The sequence below is a fragment of the Nestor notabilis genome, unplaced genomic scaffold (assembly GCF_000696875.1).
Source record: "Nestor notabilis isolate BGI_N333 unplaced genomic scaffold, ASM69687v1 scaffold733, whole genome shotgun sequence".
NCBI lineage: Eukaryota > Metazoa > Chordata > Aves > Psittaciformes > Psittacidae > Nestor > Nestor notabilis.
Window position 1 is genome coordinate 25,335 of NW_009920361.1, and position 20,826 is coordinate 46,160.

At 36.0% G+C, this 20,826-nt stretch overlaps 1 protein-coding gene across 1 annotated transcript in view; it reads left to right on the top strand.

Moving 5' to 3' along the window:
* The window catches only part of LOC104402684 (neuropilin and tolloid-like protein 1), a gene marked incomplete at its 5' end in the record, with an annotated part of 29,628 nt that extends 9,975 nt beyond the window's left edge, over positions 1–19,653 (top strand). The window contains 5 exons of the mRNA XM_010010631.1: positions 1,921–2,149; positions 13,731–13,844; positions 16,102–16,660; positions 17,836–17,910; positions 19,135–19,653. Coding sequence (XP_010008933.1) covers positions 1,921–2,149; positions 13,731–13,844; positions 16,102–16,660; positions 17,836–17,896 — 963 coding nt within the window. The remainder of the gene's footprint in view (positions 1–1,920; positions 2,150–13,730; positions 13,845–16,101; positions 16,661–17,835; positions 17,911–19,134) is intronic.
* Between the last annotated feature and the right edge of the window lie 1,173 nt (positions 19,654–20,826).

Here is a 20,826-nt window from a genome sequence, read left to right on the forward strand (position 1 = left end):
GTGACCTGTTTTAACAGGAATGGAAACTGCATGTTCCCCAGTAGGAGAGAAAATGGCAAAACATTTCAATACAACACAGTTCTAAAAAACAATGGATAGTACGAGAAAATTTCAGCTATGCTGGGTGACCAAACTCTAGTAATTTTTCATTCCACTTGCAGGGGTGGAGCAACCAGTAAATGAAATGAAAAACACTATGAAAAGTATTCACTGATATAAAATATTGCCATCTGAACTGTGTTTTGCTGTTAACAGTTCCATTTTGTATAGATTAATTCAGGCATCTTCCTTAATTTATAGTATTTAAGAACCAGGATACACAGTAAAAGTAGAATTCACTTAATTGCAATTTAATTGAAATAGATTCTTCTGAGTTCCTCTGGAAGATGGGAATGCTGGAACATAAGTAAGGATTACTGTAAGGGATAACATACTAGAAAAAGGTGAGACAAGCAAAATGAAACTTAGTATACCAAATTTCATATGCTAGTAAAAGTTGTTTTCCAACTATTCTTTTGAGGAAAGCAGTTGCAAAGCATAACAAGGAATGAAAATGTAACATAATACACTACCTGGAAAGGATCATTTAAATATCTGAGCTATTACTAAACAGTAGCAGACTGCTTAATAGTATGTAATTCTCAAGCCATAACAGTTTTAATATATTATTGAGGTGAAGGGGTGAGTCCTGTTGCTACTAAGATACACTATGTTTATGTACTGTATGCAAATCCAGAGAAGCTTTTTAGGCGATTTTTCTGTTCATGTAAAACAACTGCCTGAAGTTAATAAGATTGTTTGTAAAGAAATGTATCTGATATCTAATACAGTGGAGTTTCTTTTTGGTTGTAGTTTTTTTTTTTTTGGTAAAGATGTGTATAGCTGGATGCCAAATATGCTTACTGGCTTTTTGTTATTTGTGTCCTACTTCGCCTTTCACCTTTCTGTATCATCCTGAAATCTCCTGGGTAGGCTTGGCAGTTTGGTTATGTATCATGTGTCTATTGAAAATATTACCTGCCCTCTCTGTTACTGGAATGTTTGATGTTGCTTCTATTATTGCTTTTAAAATGAGTGGTTTTCCCTATTAAAGTCCATATAGAGTTGAATATCAAATAATAGCATTTTCTCCTCAACCCTGCTTTTTTTGGGTAGATTTAGAGTTTTTTCCAAAGGGCGATACATCTAATACCTTTATGAGAGAACTTAGCTTGAATGCAAGAGACATTTCCTAAAAAAAAAACCCAAAACAAAACCCAAACAAAACTTTCTAGGTTTCTAGCAGTTTCCACAAAATGCGCCTGATTTCAGCCTTCTTAAATTATGAAAATATGTACCATAAGGCTTTGTTTAGAAAAACTGAGATGGTAGCCAGATTGCTGGAAGAAACATAAAAATATTAATGATTGAGTTCTGCCTGGCTCCCACATTCTCACTTCCTGAATCAGTGTAGCTGAGACATATCATAAGGATGACACATATTGACTCTGGGGAGGGAGCAGCAATTATTTGCCTTATTATATTCCATGTCAGGCATGTAATAGAGCAATACTGTGCCAACCAGCAAAAGAAGAAATTTCTAGCTTGTCTGTCCTTCAGCTTGAAGGACCATTGTGCATACTTCTCAGAGATGGATATATATTTAGAAACTAGGACCTCACTGCAAAGAAGAACAAAAATATTGGGATGTCCCTCTGGATTCTACTTTGAAGCAAGACAAAATACCAGGAAGTATAAACAGTGCTCAGTTTCCATATTAATGTCCTTGCAAGGAAGTGGCTATGATTCACCAGCTCCAGAAAAACTACTGTGATTGTAGTGTTGTGTAGTCTTTCACCCACAAGGTAAAGCAAAGGTGTTTTAATTTTTTTAGTCATTGTCAAGTGTCTGTACATGTTACTTCTGTTGTTTATTTCATAGATCTATTTGCGATTCTTGGACTACGAAATGCAGAATTCCAATGAATGCAAAAGGAATTTTGTAGCTGTCTATGATGGAAGTAGCTCCGTGGAGGATTTGAAAGCAAAATTTTGCAGCACTGTTGCTAATGATGTAATGCTGCGGACAGGTCTTGGTGTAATCCGCATGTGGGCAGATGAAGGCAGTCGAAGCAGCCGATTCCAGATGCTCTTCACATCCTTCCAAGAACGTAAGATCCTAATCAATGCATCCATCTCTCAGTTTGATAAATGATAGAAGTCCCCAAAGCTGTTAAATTTTTCTTCATGCAGAGTAATCACTGAAGACTGTTCCCAAACAAGCCATGCAAGTATTCAGAACAGGTTTTATTCCAAGCATTTATAGTGTGTAATAATTTGTAATGCAGTATATAAAGCAAAGAATTCAGAGACAGAAAACCAGATACAAGTAGTCATGACCCATCCAGTTGTATGACCACAACTTTTATCTGATCCCTAAGCTACCAGGCTGCTATGTCTCAGTTTTCCCTTACACAACATGGAAAATAATACAGTTCTGAAAGTTTTTGTCAAGCCAGAACCTTTTCTATGAATTTGATTTTTAGAACTCATTATGATGGGCATTTGAAAAGTACTTTATAATTACTTTATCACAGATGGTGGATGTATCTGTGCATGTTCCAAAATGCATATATAATAATAAACATATAGGTATGATATCATTAAGCAAAGAATTTTTTTTTTTTTTTTGTAGTAATAGAAGTTTTCCAAAGTCTTACATGATATTTTGGTTAATACTCTATATGCCTTGCTTGCATTCATGTGTTTATGATTTCTGCACTCAGGTAACAAGCAAAACAGCCTTTGAAAGAAACAAAACATAGTTCTAGCCAGTTCAAAACAAACAAACATACAAACAAATCACAGAAAACTCTCAACAAACCCCAATAATTCTATTCACTGAAAAAGATTGACACAGGTTATCACCTGTGAAAGATACCGATTTGTTTTCTTTGATGAAAATAATGCATATCTGGTCTCTTGAGGAACAACTATGCACACTAATTTTCACATGCTGATTCATGTTCATTTTTAATGCATTTTTTGGCTTGTGCATGATGTGTCTGACACAAAGATTCCTGTGCGGCTGTCAGTGGTTGGAATGAAGGCACAATCCTACCAAACACATCCTTCATCTGTATTCTGTGTGTGTATACCCTGCAATAAGGCAATGAGACTGTTGAGAACAGCCTCTGTAATTCCTTAATTATGGCTCTGATTAAAAATTTCTGACAGTCTACATGCCTGAAACTGCATACGCTGCTGTACTTTCACACTGCAGCTTTAGGGTGTATTACATTTTTCTTGTCTGTAAATCAGGCCAGGGTCTAAAAGATATTGAGAACCCTCAGCTGAGATGATACTGCCCTTTTCTCATTTCTGCAACTGGAGATGTCTTGAATATTCAAGATCTGATTCATTTTTTTCACAAGGCATCCTGATCTGTTACCTTAGAAACAACTGCATAGACACTGGAGGTTTACAACATTTAAAGAACTGGGGAGTGAAACACTGGATGACTAACTTGAAATGAAGGTTTGCATAAGTATGTGTTTGCAAGGCTTTCATATTTTAAATGAAAGTAAGGAAAATGTTTTTTGTTTTGGTTTTGGGTTTTTTTTTTTTTCTGTTATAGTATTCCTAATATGTTTACCTGACATCCGACATCTTATGAGCTATTCCATTCTTCTAAAGAGATGACAGTTAGTATAAAATAACATCATGGTATTCTTACTGGGAAGTTGAAAATATGAATATGATGTTTTTCTGTAAATTTATTCTGATCAGTCATTGCACATTAAAAGCTGAAAATTTATTAAGGGTTAAAATGTGCTTTAAGATACGTATACACAGCCTGCTCATAAATAGTAGAAGAAACTGTGTCTGAGGTTTTAATGCTGGAAGCTGACTTTAATGATTTAAAGGTGGTGCAGATTGTACTTTCTGTGCCATGTCAGTTGTCTGTAAGTGCTGCCCTATGCTGCAGACTGGTGCTGGCTGTCAGGAGTCAGCTAGAGCAGATGCTGGTGTGTGCGCTGCAAAACACTGCTCATAGACTGCAAACTGCAATGTCTTTCAGCAGCATATGGGAATAATTAGATCATCTGCATGGAAGAGAAAGAATGTCAGACCTCATTCAGGGATATGTGCATCAGGGAACAGACACCTGTGTCTCTACTCAGGGACAAATAAAGAGGAAGAAAGCTGTTTTGTTCATCTAGAGATGAGAAAAGAAAAAAAAGATGACATTTATGTTGTGGTTGTGTGCATGGGAAAAAGTGACAAAGTTTCTGTATTTACTGTTGCTGTTCTGACTAGGAGGTGTTGTGATCTGTAGCTCCCCAAGTCCCTCTCCTTAGTGTGGAGTTGTCAAGACTCAGCTTCCTTAGCAAGGCACTGTGCACCAGCAGTGGGTTTTTTTTGTGGAAACTGGCTATTTAGCCTGGGGAATGCTTTCATTCTGTGCAAGTCTGTTGAGCATTAATTCTTGTTACAAAGCCATTTTCCTGGGGACTTGACATCTGTGTAGAAAAGAGTTCTCTTATATGATTTTCATAGTTTGATTTGTGTATTCCAATTACATTTGATATATAGATGGGGTTTTGGGGGGGTATCTAAAATGTGGTCTTACAAGTTTCCAAATCTCTAGCAGTGACGTTCTGCAGAGCAGCAATGTAATAAATGTCTGAAGGAAAGGCATACAATGCAGGAAGTTAAATTTTCTATGCCAGAAAATTAGTAATCATTCTCACATGATCAGAATAGTAGTAGATCTCTAAGTAAAGCTTAATAACCAATTAATTCTTAATCGTTGATAATTTAGGGTAATGATCTTATAATTTGCGATCATCATTATGAGTTTCCAACTACCATTTTGAGGTTTGTCTGCTTGTGTCTTTACCTTTTTGGTGTTTAATATATCTTCTAAAGCATACATATCTAATAATAATTTTGTGTATGGTAGTTACTGTCTACAATAGATTTTAAATATCCAAGAAATTAATTTAAGAATCAGAAAAAGGAAACCAAGAAATCTGGTATCATCAAAAGGTGTCTCTTCATCTGGTAAGAAGACTTACAAAATGTGGCTTTGTTTTTTCATCCACTTACTAACTGTTCATTTCATTTTCCATGACTGTGAGAGTAATCGCCAGCCTGATTAATGACAGACATTTTACACCTACCGCTTCTTCAAGGAGCTGCTGCTGAGCAGACACACCTACGCTTTAACCTAAAAGCAGATTTGTAGAACCAGGGCATATGAGATAAGAGTAAATCCCCCTGTATGCACAGCAGGCAAAATGTTTGTTCTCTTGCTTCTCACTGCTGTGTGGTTGCACTGTTTCTTCCTCCCTGCGTAACTGTATATCACAAATCCCAGATGAGAAAAATATCATTCCTTCTTTTATTTTGTTTCCCCTTTGAGCTCTAAGCACGTTTTTAAAGCCCTGTTCATGTGGCTTTCCTAACAAAGCACAAGTTCTATCATTCTGGTTTTCTTTTTATTAACAAAACTCATATTTGGATAGAAATCCAGGGCCATTTTAGAAGAGTAGTGCACAGTTTTACTGAGAAACAGTATTCAAGTCCTTGTTTACAGCCGTAATCCCTGAAGATGATCACCCCAGCATGGGCAATTCTCTAATGGGGAAAAGGCACTGTAGGTATGCAGTATTAATAATTGTGTCTATTGTGGTAATGCAAAAGAAACTACTGAAATAGGGAACAACAAAGTGATAAGTGCAACACAAGTGAAGAGCTGGTTTCCCTTTGCACTCCCTTTAGGAGCATAAATAGATTGCAGTTTTGGTGGTTTTGCTCTCTGCTTCTACACTAATATATAAAAAAGAAAATACTGAGATTGCCACTGGTGAGCACTTGTCTGTGATTTTCTTCTCCTCTGTGCTGTTTGCAGTTCTCTTTAGTGAATATCTATCTCTTCACTGGCTAAGCATCTCAAAGGCTCTCTGGCCCTGAACAAAATTAACTGCATAAACTGAACACAGACTGGAGCTCTGAACATATGCTCCTGAGCTGCCATTATTTTTTGAGTTTGTATCTCAAAATAAAGCGAAGATTTTTTTTTTTAAAGACTAGATTATCAATGTGTATCTAGCATTACCTATCCATAAAAGTTACATTTACCTTGAACAGAGCTGTCTGAAGGTGACTGAGAAAAAAATTCAATATTAAGCACATTTCATTTTCAAGTTTCTGATAGATGTATTTTAATATTTTGGGTTGGTTTTTTTTTCATTAGTGGCAAGTGAAAATAGAAGTAATTTTACTTTAGGTAATATACTTGTGGTGTACAGTACTAAAACCACTTTAATAATTTAATAATGTTAATAAAGCAAGTGAAACAGTCTTTCAGCATGACTAATGGACTGTTCCTTGGAGAAAACTTATGTTTCAAGGATGATTCAAGAAATGTTTGAAGAATTTCATTTGTCTTTCTCTTGTTAAAGAAAGCAAGTTCTACATTTCAGCAACAAACAGTGGGAAAATCAAAATGATCTATACATAAAGAATTCATGTGCAGAGCATAATTCAGTGAGCAATCCTGAGTGCGTGAGGAGTAGGTGTGAAATGTCTGAGTTCAATGTAAAATATTTCTTACATCTAACCATTGTTCAGATTTCAGAAACTTCCCATTCACCCTCAGGAGAAAGCAAGACCTCTCAAAAATGTTATGACAAGAAGGGAAGCGGGGCGGAGGGGGATGACGGAAGTCTAAAAATAGCAAGTAAGATAGTGCATTCATTTAAGATTAAGGAGTCCTGACTGAAATCCTTGTCTTGAAACAGACTTAAAGGGTGAATGCATACTGTTCAATGAAGTATGACATAGACACCCAAGCTAGCTTGCTCAGGAAAGGAGAGGAGTTGTGCTAACTCTGCACAGTGCTGAGAAACAGTGCAAATACACTGGGAAAAGCACTGCACCCAGGTGGAACTGCCAGGCTTCCCACCAGGTCCATATCAAGTCAGCTTTTAACTTCATGTTGTAAAAATATTTTGACCTGGTCATGTTTGCGTTTTATAGAAGTATAAAATTTGCCCCCAGAAATGATGCTCAACACACATGGATAATGCGTTTTGTTATTAATGTCATAACATCACAACAGTATAAAAAATATTTGCAACACTCAATATTTAATTGCTATAGTTCTTTATATAAATTGGTATTTCATAGTATAACTGTGCCTGCATTACTTCTGAATATTTATTTTATTGTCTCAGTGAAAGTAGTCATTTTCTAAAATATATAAAATATGACTGCTTTTATTTCATGTTACTTTGTAAACACGCATATGGAAGAAGTATCAATGCTCTTTATGTTTCTCTGCCTTAGGACTACTCAGGATTAAAAGAATTTATGACCATTTTGCATTAATAAATGAAAAAGTATAGATTATTGGCTCCATGTGCATTTCCAAAACCTTCCAATAGCAAGAAATTACAGACAATTCCATTGCCTCAATTTTTATGAACTTTGAAAGCAGTAACTTTCAAATACTGAACTCAGGCTTTTTTGAATACTGTGATGGTAACCTTCTCGAAATACAATCATTATAACAAATTCCTAACTTGTACTGGAAATAAAATATGTTTACATCTGAGGTAACAGAAATAGGATTGTTTGTTATTATTGTAGGATTTTTAGAGTATAGGTTTCCTAAACCTGAAAAAGATTATGGGATATTATGTCTAGTCCTGTTAACTCACAAAAGTCTTTGCTTGTATATCTTCTAGTATAAGTGCACCATCTTGTGTTCAGTATAAATAGTTGTTGCAAAGCAGAAGATGTTACATTATAATTATTTCTATAACTATAAATTCTTTTTATATGTTGATACAAGATATCCCTATGCATACCACACAAATTCTTAAAAACAAAATATTAACATTAAAATAATGCAGAATGAAAATGCTTTTAGTTTTTTTCCTTTGTTTATAGTATTTATATAAACTATAATTTTACATAAAAATAATCATTGGTTCAAATCCAAACTGGATTTAATAACTAGTTTAATTTAAACTATAGTGTTTGCATGCAGTAAACGAAAAAAGAAATCAAAAGACTTGCAATCATTAAAATACATCATATTGAATTATATGTATAGTTCTAATTTGCTCACTGGTGTTATTAGGAATTGTTCATTGTGGTGAATATGCAATCTCACTATTTCTAGGCCAGTATCTTGGCAGAGCTTGATTCAAGGCAGCTTTAGGACACAGGAATAATAACATAACTGTGTGTTCCCAGCTGTTACTTTTAATCTAATTACGAAGCCATCTTTTCAGAAAGTCACAGAAGGGTAGAGGTTGGAATAGACAACATGATATGGTCTAGTCCAATCCTCCTGCTTAAAGCAGAGTCAGCTACATCAAGTTTGCTTAGGGCTGGCTGTATCCAGCTGGGTTTTGAATATCTTCAGTGATGGAGTCTCCACAGCCTCTCTGGGAAACCAGCTACAGCACAGTGTTTGACCAACCTCCAGAAGTTTGTTCCTGCATTTAAGGGGATTCCTGTGTTTCACTCCGTGCTCATTGCTTCTTGACATGTCACTGGGCATTGCTGAGAAGAGCCTGGCTCTGCCTTCTTTACTCCCTCCCCTCAGGTATTTGTACTCATTGATTAGACCTCCCTGAGCCTTCTCTTCTCCAGGCTGAAAAGTCACAGCTCTCTTAGCTTCAACTCATATGTCAGATGAACCAAGCCTTTAATGGGCTTTGTGGTCTTAGCTGGACACACTCTACTATGTCCATATCTCTCTTGTGCCTAAGAGCCCAGAACTGTATACACACCACTGCAGATGTGGCCTTGACAGTGCAGAGAAAAGAGGAAGGCTCATGTTTCTCAGACTGGTGCCCATGCTGTTTCTAATGTAGCCCAGGATACACCCAACCACTTCATCTATCAATCTGTCCTCCCAGTTTAGCACTTCCTGGAACTTGCAGGTTGAAAGCTTTTAAGTAGAGAAACACAACATTCACTGCTCTCCCCTCACTCTCCAAGCCAATAGTAACAGTCATGTTGTGAGCATAATTTCCCTTTCATAAGATCATGCAGACAAAATTCTTGTCCTTCATGTATTGGGAAATGTTTTTCAGGATTATTTGCTCTGTTACCTTCCCAGGGATTGATTTGAGGCTGACTGACTGAATGGTCTCATCATTCTCCTTCTTGCTTTTCTCAAAGATGGGGCGACATTTTCCTTCTTCCAGTCCTCAGAAACCTCTCCCAATCACCATGATCTTTCAAAGATAATCAAGAGTGATTTTGCAATTACATGAGCCAACTACTAAGGGCATTGCATTAGAGCCCATGGGCTCATGTCTGTTTAAATATTCCATAACCTGGTCCTCTTCCTTGCTCCAGGCTTTCTCCCTCATCTCAAGAAGGCATTCAGTACCTCAGTCTTTCCCATCTCATTTGTCACCAGGTCCCCTGCCATACTCATCATCACATTCACATTCACTCCATTTTGCTTTAGCAGCTGACGTACCTGTAGAAGTCCTTTTTGTTGCCTTTACAGCTGTGCTGCTACCTCTTGTATGTGTCCTTTTTATGTTTTAGTTTAGTCAGGAGCTCATCGTTCATCTGCAGGCTAACTGCCACCTTCACTTGATTTTCTGCTTCTCCAGTTAGACAAATATTGAGCTTGGAGGAAGTGGTCTTACAACTCTCCTGGAACCGCTATCTTTCCAGGACCACCTCCCATGACATTCTTCCAAGCAGACCCCTCAACAGTGAATTTTTTGCTTCCCACGGATCAGAGTCATGATCCTGCTTTTTGCCTTATTCCCTCTTTGCAACATCCTCCACTCCACCATCTCGTGATCACTGCAGCAGGGCTGCACCTGACATTCACATCCCTGACTGGTTCTTCCTTGTTTATAAAACTGTGACACCTAGCAGAACTCCCCTCATCAGCCTGACTACCTATATCAGGAAGTTATCATCCATGTGCTTTGGAAAACTCCCGGATTGATTGTGCCCTTCTGTATTGTCTTCCACATATATCAAGGGGTTAAAATTTCCCATAAAGACCAGAGCTTGCAAATATAAGGCTTCTTCAGATAGATCTCTGAAGAAGGTTTCGTCTACTTCTTATCCCTGATCAGGTAGCTCACAGCAGACAGACACCAACTACAGTATTGGTAGCTGTGGGCCAACACTGAGCTGCCTACTAATCCTGAACCAAAAACTCACTCGGCTCCTTGCCCAGCTCAAGGCATTCCCCTGTGAATTCCTGCGGTTCTCTCATATAAAGGGCATTATATAGTTGTAGGAAAGACCAGTGATTGATAGAGTAGGGGTTGTGCTGGGTGGAGAGGTTTGTGTTGCTTTATTTAGTTGAAGCTAATGATAGCAGTAGCTTCCTTTTGTGAAAACATCCACAACCTTTCTTCAGATTTAAGTGTTTACATACTGAGGCATTGCCATAAATGATGTTCAAGACTTAGGTTAAGCCATTGAATGTTTCTGCCATGTGATTTGTCTGCTTGATTCCATTACCATCCTGTGTTCTGTATCAGATTCAGGAAAGCATCAGGACCAGATCGATCTTGTTGTAAAAGAATCCTGTTCACTACCAGTTCATGTATCTTTTTTGCTATTACTAGAATGTCCTTGGTGCAGCATCCCAAGACCCCTCTGTTCTGCCTCTTCAAGGGCAACCCTTCTAGTTCCTCCAGTGTACAATGAGACTGACAAGTTTTCAGCTTCCCTTGATGCTTTCATTCATTCTAATAGAAAGCCTTCATTAGAGTGTGGAGAAAATATTGATTTCTTGTCCAGTTTAACCACTCCAAATTCAAGACACCATAGACAGGACCTGACTATACTAATTTTGTAATCATGAACAAGAGGGGGTTGTTTGTCATTAGGTTTGGGAATCTTAGATTTGAGCTTCTCTTATGCTAAATTCGCTGCACTTCCTCTGAAATCGCTCTGCGTCACTATTCATCTAGTTTTGACATTTATTCACATACCATCTCTTTCCTCCAGAGTTAAACACCACAAGTTAGAGGAATTGAAATTTTCTTTCTTTTTTCTTCTTTTCTCTTGTCTTTTATTTCCCGATCTCCCTGACATCAGTTTGCATAATTATCCCTTCTTAAATCTGGTCTTATTTTTCCCTTTAATTTCTGAAACATTTCCTAATATTTTTCATTCTATATAAAATCTCATCATTCCTTTCAGTGCAGAATGCCTTAAGAGTCATCTATTTCTGCTGTGCAGTTTCCTTTCAATTCCTTTCCTACGTTCCTCTAGTTCTCCTTTCCTACTTACCACCATGTTGTAAATTCCTGTATTTCTCCCTTGCACAACTGTCCTTCTTTCCCTTAAATTGCTCTCTATTCTTTTGGGGGTTGTTTTTCCGTTATTAATTCTTTTGTTGTTGTTGTTACATTCAGGATTAAATCAGATTTTAAAATAGCAAGAGCATGTCACAGACATCTAGGAGGTTCTTGTTGCTCAGATGCAATACTCTGTCTTCAGCACTTCACTTCCCAGGCCTTTCTTGCCACTCTGCTTGGTTTTGGTGTTTTGGTGTTTGTTTCGGTTTTTTACTTCTTCTTTGTGGCTTTATTAACATAAACTTTCCTAATCCTGTTTCTTTTTTTTTGTTCTCTTGTCACTCCTTGTGCTTTCTTCATTTGCCATGTAGGTTTTACTTTCTTGTGTACTTCTTTCTTACTACCATGTAATATGAATAAGTGGCTACAGAGGTCTTCTTTGGTTTCCCCTTCATGAATTCTCTCCCTCTCTGCTTCACATTTTTGCTTAGAACAGGCAGTGTGATCCTGTCTGTGTGTTGGAAAGAACTAGTACTAAAAGATTCTTGCCTTGCCTGGAAGAAGGGACTGCAGCTACAGTGTGAAAGGATGATAGTGCCTCTGGTGGGTTCCTTATATGATGTATCACATCATGATGTGACAAAGTATCTTCCAGGCTCAGCCCGCACCATCCCCAAATGAGCACAACAGAAATATAAGCACTTTCCCAAAGCACACTTCTTGGTAATACACCTGTATCATAGAATCATAGAATACCAGGTTGGAAGGGACCTCAAGAACCACCTGGTGCAACCTTTCTAGGCAAAGCATGACCAAGACTAGATGTCCCAGCACACTGTCCAGCTGAATCATAAAAGTGTCCAGTGCTGGCGAATCCACAAATACATGCTCTTCTGTTCTTTCTGTCCAGTTTAAAGTAAAATCCTTCTTGTAACAAACTTACCACCCAACCAGGGTCATTTTAGCCTAGGAGATGGTATAGTAGATTTCTTCAAATATTGAGCTGTAGGCAGAACCATGCTGGCTCATAATTTTTCTTCATTGGCTAAGAGATACAGTATATGTATAAAGTTATATCTGAACAGCCAGTTGAGTGTTTGGGAGCGTGTACAAGTTTTGGTGTCATTTACTATTTGTTTAACAGACCATAACTGTTCTAAAGAAGATATTATAGTCAGTTATGGATATCCGAACTTAAGCACTTATTGAAAAGTGGATTTCTTGACATGATATATGGAGTCATTAAGTTTTACAGTATAAATCCTCTGTACAGCCCTTAGTTGGTAAACCACTGAAGCAGTCATCTGCTCTGAGCCAGCCTTTGTAGTATGCATGTATGTTGTCATAGGAACTGCTTTTAAAGTTGCAGAGGAGAAAAATTGCCATGAAGCATCAAATTCTATTTATCAATAATATGAGCATCATAAATCCTTTCTGATTACTTATGGGTCTCAGGGTATTTTTTAACTTTCCTTTAAAAATAATTATAATAATGCTTGTGGTTTACGCAAACAGTTCATTTTTACATGTTTAACACTGATAAAATTTGTAGTTCTTTTTCTAAATGGAAGAATACCTTCTGATTTGGCTTTAATAAAATAAATATGAGAAGTAATTTAACTTTACTCTGTTACATAATTTTAGAGGACATCTTTACAACTCTAACACATAATGATCTCCCAAAACTTGAGTAAGTAGCACAGTTCCTTCTGATGAGTACAATTCCTTCTGATGGCTTCCAAGCTGCTTCTTCACAGTAACAGTAAATGGCCATCAGTAAAGCCATCACCCTGCAGCTATAATCTGCGTGATTCTCCTAGACCTAAATTCTCCTAGGCTTCAGGGATGCTGAGGGCTGTTGTTTTTTTCAATCTTCGCACTTGTGCTCCAAATGGTACTTATTAAACTGTAGCCATTCTATGACCAAAATGTTTTAAAAATAATTTTATTTTCTCTGTGCATAAATATCCAGGCACAGTTGGCATGAGGACTAATATCTTCTTTGAGTCACAAGTTTTCTTATAAAACTGGAGTTTCAGCCACAAACTTGAATACAGATTGTTTCTCATACTCTAGATATGGCTGGGATAAAGTTAATTTTGTTTTGGATCTGCGGCTAAAACTGTTGGTAACACATCAATGCCTCCCCATACCAACGTATAGGGTGCCCACCTACTACAGCCACTAGAGTCAGACTATGGGAAAGTCCATCTGTTTCAGAACTGAAAATCTTTTGCCACAGAACAGTAAACAGTGTATGATTTGAGTGGTCTCAATGCTGTATGTCAAGTATTGAATAAGCTCAAGAAACCTGTGTTGTATAGCTTTTTTCTATCACAGATTACATGATCACTCCTAGATGTCCTAGCCGCACCGAGGAATGTCACAGAAAGCTGAATGATTTACTGCTTAATATCAGCTTTTTCTTTCTTGTTTTTAGCCCCTTGTGAAGCCAACACATTCTTTTGCCACAGTAATATGTGTATTAATAATACATTGGTCTGCAATGGACTTCAGAATTGTGTTTATCCTTGGGATGAAAACCACTGCAAAGGTAATGTGCAGAACTGGAAATGTCAAGTCATTTAGCCTGCATGGGGTACAGCATATTATCCTTAGTTTCTTGTTAAGTATGTGCCAGATGGGTCAAAGCTCAGGAAAAAGGAAAAACAATTTAGAGAGCGCATACATCAAGCAATAGAGAAAATGAAGACGTAAAATTATGGATGGATTTTACTTCTAGTGTTTGCATTCGTTTTGCTTGGTATTTTGTGTTGGTTATGTCCTCCTGAAAGGCTTTCTGATCACTTGCTCTCTGCTTCCCATACACTCTAAAATGCAATTAGAAGTCATAATTCGGATCCTTTGTCACAGTTACCTTTGTAGTGGAGTAACATATGCATAGCAAGTGTCTTTTAGCTGCATGCCATGCCCGTAACAGCCCAGGTGGGCTAAAAAGCCAAGGTGAAGTATAATTAACACTGTAAGAAAACAACCAAATCTGCCAATAATCAAGTGAAATTGAAGATCAAGGAACAAACACAGGAAATCAGGCATAATACCTCTTTCATAGGTAGGGACTGATGTCCCTAACCAGGTGCTGAGAACGGTTTCTAACTATTGTTCTGTGTTTCTGGGGGGAAAAAAAAAATCAGCATCTGTGTTGTCTTCAGGGAGAAGAGCTTAACTAACTGACATTGAAGGCTAGGGAGATAGTTCACTTCCCTCCCACCCTTCCCTCCGTCTGCTGCAGATTTGTTCCTGGAAATATGGGATATGCCAAATTTAGGAACCAATCAAGAAAAAAATTCAGAATAAGGTGGATTAGCAGTCAGCCCATAAGTCTGCTGAAGCCTGTAAAATCCTGACAAGCAGTGCAATAGGGTAAAACACAAACGAAAACATGCTTCAAAAGACCACAATAAAACTGTGGCATGGCATGAGATTCTTCAAAGAAACTAAACATACGAATGAGAAATAATTATCTGTTCTCTATTTCTTCAGCACAGAGTTAAAAAGAAAACCTTCCCCACTCTTTAATCTACAGAATTATTATCACCTTTCATTTTCCAAGTATCTTTCTATTGGGCCTTGTGAGTTTATCCTCTCATTTTCTGACTGATTCTAACAAAAAAGTTGCTTGTTGCTGTGTTGCTTTTTCTAATTCTGCTACTTCCCCAGAGCCTGTGTCAGTTAGTTAGAGAAACCCCAGGTGACTCTACAAGAGCAGGCAATGGGGAGTACTGAAAAGTTAATTTTTGGTATCTAGGAGATTATGAAGAGATGGATGTTATTGCTTTGGTGTCAATAACCTTCATTTCAAAGACTTTTTATGAAGTCCTTTGATACATTTTAAGTTGCCAGGAAAAATTACGCTAAACCGGGTGTTGCAACTTAATCACAGTTGTTCAGTCTTGCTATGCCTGTAAGATACTGATGTGAATGCTTTTTGACATGCCGCAGTTCTATAAGGCTCAGTTGCTATCTCATGTGTCTGCAGCCATTTGAAAGCAAATCACAGAGAAATATACACAACAGTAAGGTGAAACTGATTTTCTTTTTATTGTTTTACTGCATATTTTCTGTTTCTTTTTCATTCACTATGCTGAATTTGCTGGTAAAAGATAGTAAGTAGGATCATCTTTTGGATTTTTATGGGTGTTAAAAAAGTTGTGGTAGTCAATGGGTCGGGAACAAAAGTAGTAACTTGCATCCTTTTTTTTTTTTTCCTTTCTGAAACCTCAATTTGAATAACTCTTTTTCTTCTGATTTAGCTTTTTCTTTCAATATTGTTAACAGTTCCAGTCAGTTCAGAAATACTATGTCTTCACCAACGATTCCAATGCAAATGAGAATTTCTTTTTTAATTCCTGTAAAGTCTTGCTCTTCCACTGGTCCTAATGTCCTAGTTTTGCATGTATTTACTGGAAGAGACAGAAAATAATGAAGAGAACATCTGTAACAGTCTTGGGGGCTTTAGAAGGCAAACGGAGTTCAGAGGTGACACTAAAGCCATCTGTTTGTTATGGGGATTGCTTTTTATAAAAAAATTAAATTCATTTAATTAAGCTTGTAACATACCCTGAATAAATCACTTTCTGAGTGAATAGGCACACAGACGACCTGTGTGCTGTTTCCTTGGCTTTTATGATTTTCCCTTTTTTTGTTTTTGTCAGTGAGATTGGTCAAGTGAACTCAGACATAGATTAAGCTCAGCTTTGTAGTAATCTGTGAACCCATCATGGTTGTTTTTATTCTTGAACTGCAATTAATGGTGTGCTTTTTTTTTTTTTTTTAATCCTGTCACACAGAAAAAAGAAAAGCTAACCTGTTGGACCAACTTACCAATACCAGTGGGACTATAATTGGAGTGACTTCTTGCATTGTGATCATCCTCATTGTTATCTCTGTTATAGTACAGATCAAACAGCCTCGTAAAAAATTTGTTCAAAGGAAAACAGACTTTGATCAAACAGTGTTCCAAGAGGTATTTGAGCCTCCTCATTATGAGTTATGCACCCTCAGAGGGACAGGGCCTACAGCTGACCTTGCTGATGTTGCAGATGACTTTGAAAATTATCATAAACTGCGGAGATCCTCTTCAAAATGCATTCATGACCATCACTGTGGATCACAAGTGTCTAGCATTAAGGGCAGCCGTAGTAACCTCAGCACAAGAGATGCTTCTGTCTTGACAGAAATACAACCCCAGCCTGTAAAACCACTCATCCAGCCCATGAACAGGAGAAATATCCTTGTCATGAAGCATAGCTACTCACAAGATGCTGCAGATGCGTGCGAGATAGACGAAATTGAAGAGGTACCAACCACAAGTCACAGGCTGTCCAGACATGATAAAGCTGTTCAGCGGTCAGTATCAATAGATTTTTGATGAAGACTATTGTGTAAGGACTTGATTGCCCAAACATGTTCACTCTTTATTCAGTAAAGACATATTTCTTTTTTATTTATTGTTCAAATTTGTTTTCTGATAGCACATACCATTATATTATCTTTCTCTTCCTGTCTCTCTTTCTATCTCTGCTCCTGTTTCCTGAAGGATCCTGTAACTCAGTTTTACCTTTCTACTTTATATTTTTCTTTTTCTTTCACCATTTTACACACACCCACATGCATACACACAGAGGTCAACAGAGAACAGGTATAATTCTAAAAACCAAAGAAGATTTTGTGTGAATCTTATTTTTAAAAGAGCCACATACATGTGGTTTTCTTGTAACTAAGGTGGCCTTGAGTATCATCCACTGCTGGTGTAATATCACTAAACGAACACATGAATAAATAAAAAAATACGTATATCCATTTTGATGCATGGCCAGTAATGAGTAACACAATTCTGGGGTAAGCAGACCCCTTTTCTCATGAAACATTATTTTTCATATAATGAATAACAATATTTACAAAACTTTATTGCATCTGTTCCATTATTAATCACATTATCTTGGGTTGTCATATTAACATATATAGATAGATTAGAACATGAGACAATGTAGTGAATAAAGAAAACTCATGTATCTACACATAAGAATGTAGTTAAAAGGAATATTTCTAATCAATTAAAAAAATCAAATATTTGACAAGTAAAAGTCAAGCATATTTTTAATAAAAGAACTATTTCTACTGTATATTGCACTTTGAAAGACTGTAAATATGAATGATTAAAAGTTCACAAGTACAAGGAAAAAAAAGCAGATGAAAAAGCATTTATGAACAATTTATTTGAAAAAAGAAAAACAAAACCAACCCACAGAAACTTTTTATATATATTTGTATTTTTCATGCAAGCATTATTTATGCACTTCTTGTTACTGTTTACATGTCCTCCATATTTTCTTTGCACATTAAGGTATTTCTGTCTCTTAAAAAAAAAGTTATTTGATTATTTTAATCTAATTGCATGCCAATGTAAATTGCTTCATTAATATTGATAAGATTATCAAGTTGTACTGTTAAGTTTCTATATGTATATATGTTTTTTCTATGCAAACATTATTATTTTGAATGAAATAGCCATAACATTCCAGGTTCTGCCTCATTGGGTCTCTAAGCAAACATGAGTCTGAGTACAACACAACTAGGGTCTAAGAGACAATCTTGAGGTAAGTGAACATACCTTTACAACAAGTGAACAATTTGTTGCTTTCCATTTTATTTGTTATATTGCTAAAATGCATGTTAATTCTCAAACTGCCTGTCACCTTGTTTGGAGCCATGTTTGAATACTGAGAAAACTGAAAGACAGGTGACCACTTTAACATTGTAAACAAAGCAAAATCTGTTAATTCCTTATTCCCGAAAGCACTATAGTCATCCCCTAGCTAAATATAATCTTCATTCCAAACACATTATACAGACAGATGCTTTGCATGGTTCTGGTGTTCTGTTTTGGTTTGGCTTGGTTTTTTTACTTTTGAAAATAAAATTTAGAGATCCAGCATGTGAAATAGCACGTAAAACCTGGTAATCTAACCCAAGACAGGAAGATGTGGAACTATCTGTTTTCAGTTCTTACTGTTAATCCAGACTGATGAAGAGTCAGGGAAAGGGTATGTGGTAGTAATGATTTAGAGATTCTGTAGTATTAATGTTAATGTTTGCAAATGAAACTTCCTTTTTTTGAGTCTTTTCCTAGGTTTTTAATTTTGTATAAGTTGTTATCAACACATAATCTTAATAAATACAATCTCAGATATTTATAATGAAGTTATAGATAGCAGCTAGTTTGTTAATTTATATATGTATATGTGTATATCTGTATATAAACTTAGACATGTGTGTATACATGTTAATATGTATATAGCAGTTTAACTGGGAAAGATTCTATTAATGCTTTTATTGCTTCTAGATAGTTTAGGTAGATATCTTTTTCTGTATTTTTCCTGTATTTTCAGGGAGAACAAATTTTAACTTTGTTTTGTTTTCAGACAACTATTCATGCAGTCTTTCAAACTCTGAATGGAAAAATCTATAGTGAATTATTTCAGCTGTCTGAAAGAGAGAGTGGACATGTTTCTAATTTAATTTCATTGCCTTTGTCCAAACTCAAGAAGTACAGGCATGTCCCACTTCCTTAGCAAGATTTTCCCTTTGCACAACAATATATTTTGTAATTGGGCTGCTGGCCACCAAGTGCTCCTTAGTTTTTAAATACATTCAGAGATTGCTGCAAACCTGAAGAAGAAATTAGATCCTGAGCTCTGTCATTTTTTGTTTTTGTTTTGTTTGATATGTTTTATGTCTGTTGTTTACTTGTATGTTGTGTTATACATAGAAGAAGATTTACATTGAATTTCTGTTATATGTACATTATTTTCATTATATAGACTGCTTGAGAATAGTGCGCTCCTGGGTGATTTTGAACATGCTACAATGAAATGCGAAACTATCGTCCTTGGAAACACCAGCTAGAGGTTTTATGGACTCTCTGACCAGCTATTCTCATATCATGATAAAATTCAGCAAACAGTGTTGAGTAAAATTACTAGAAGGCAATAAGACTTTGGTTATTATGCTTATCGGTCATTTCTCTTTTCTTTTTCACTCTTCTTTTTATTGCAAGTTAAATTCCCAATTTCAGGAACAATTTATTGAAATCAGGTATTTAGCCATTCATAATCTCTTCAATAGAAATGTTTGTTGCATCTAGCAATATGACTGAATTTGACATTGAGAAAACAATCTGCATGTGTGTTACTGAATATTTGAGTTGGCAAAAACCCCTTTATTAGATACGTTGTAAAAAGCATGCATTCACAATTATTGCTGTTACTGTTCCATTTCTGTGTCATATGCTTGCTACTTGTAACTTTTTATATCAAAATACATAAAGCAATGTATAATAATTTCTTACCTTGAGTTTAATGGCAATGTTTTCTTTTACCAAATATATAAATCTTGTGTAATTCAGAAGATTAAGTTCGAAATATAGCTTCTAGTAACTTGAATCACAAGTACACCAGAGAATCAGCTGTCTCTCATCCCTCACTTACTGAAAAGCAAAATACATTATTTTTCAAATTATTTAAATGAATTCATAATACCTAAAGTTGATTACCTAATTTCAGTTAAAAGGTTTTTTATAAACTTTGTGTTCAATTTTGTACTCTTAACCAATTTCTTTCCATGGCAATTATTGAGAGGTTTGCTTCAGTGTAGGAAAGTAACAATTTTTTTCAGTCATACAAATGTTATGGATGGGCTCCAATTTTAGTACTACAGATAGAAAACATTTCCTTAAGCAAGATAAACTCAAATTCATAATTCATGCTATAAACATTAGTAACCAACACCAAAATAAAACTTAAGAGGTTACATTATTAATGGAATATTTTAGATTGAAAAGCCACAAGTATGCAAAGTCAAAAACCCCCTCATTTAAGAGCTCAATAACCATGCATAAAATTATAGTTTTAGTATCTGTTTGAAGTGTTATCTTCCAAATTCTGTTTCAAAACAAAGTCAAGTTCCTTCTTAAACATACTGTGTCATTCATGGTTGCTAGGTTTTCCTGCATAAAAATTTTGCTAGCTTTATTGAAAAATTAGGAAGAATTGCATGGATTTTCCAAAGCATAAGTTGATGGGAAGAGATTGAAAGATTGACACAAAAAAATAAGGTGATCTATATCACCTGTTTAAATATATGACACATAATTTACATAATTAAAAATACAGGAAATCTGATTTATACAAAACATTTTCTACAAATGTGACTTAGAAATTACTTGAGAAGAAGAAGAGTTTCAGATATTTACCTTCATTTTGTATACTGTATTTGTAATGTATTTTACATAACTTGATTTTAGCTTGATTAATGTGTTTGTTATCATGTTAGCTGCAAAAAGCAGCCCTCCCTCCGCTGCAGTCATTGAAAGTCACCAAGTCATCTCTCAGTTATATGGATTTTTAGTGTGTATTGGTAGTTTATTTACAGATCAGTATCCCTTACCAAGTTCATACACTTTATAACTGGTGTTTTTTCCTTAATCTTTCCAAGACCTATCTCATGATCCTTTC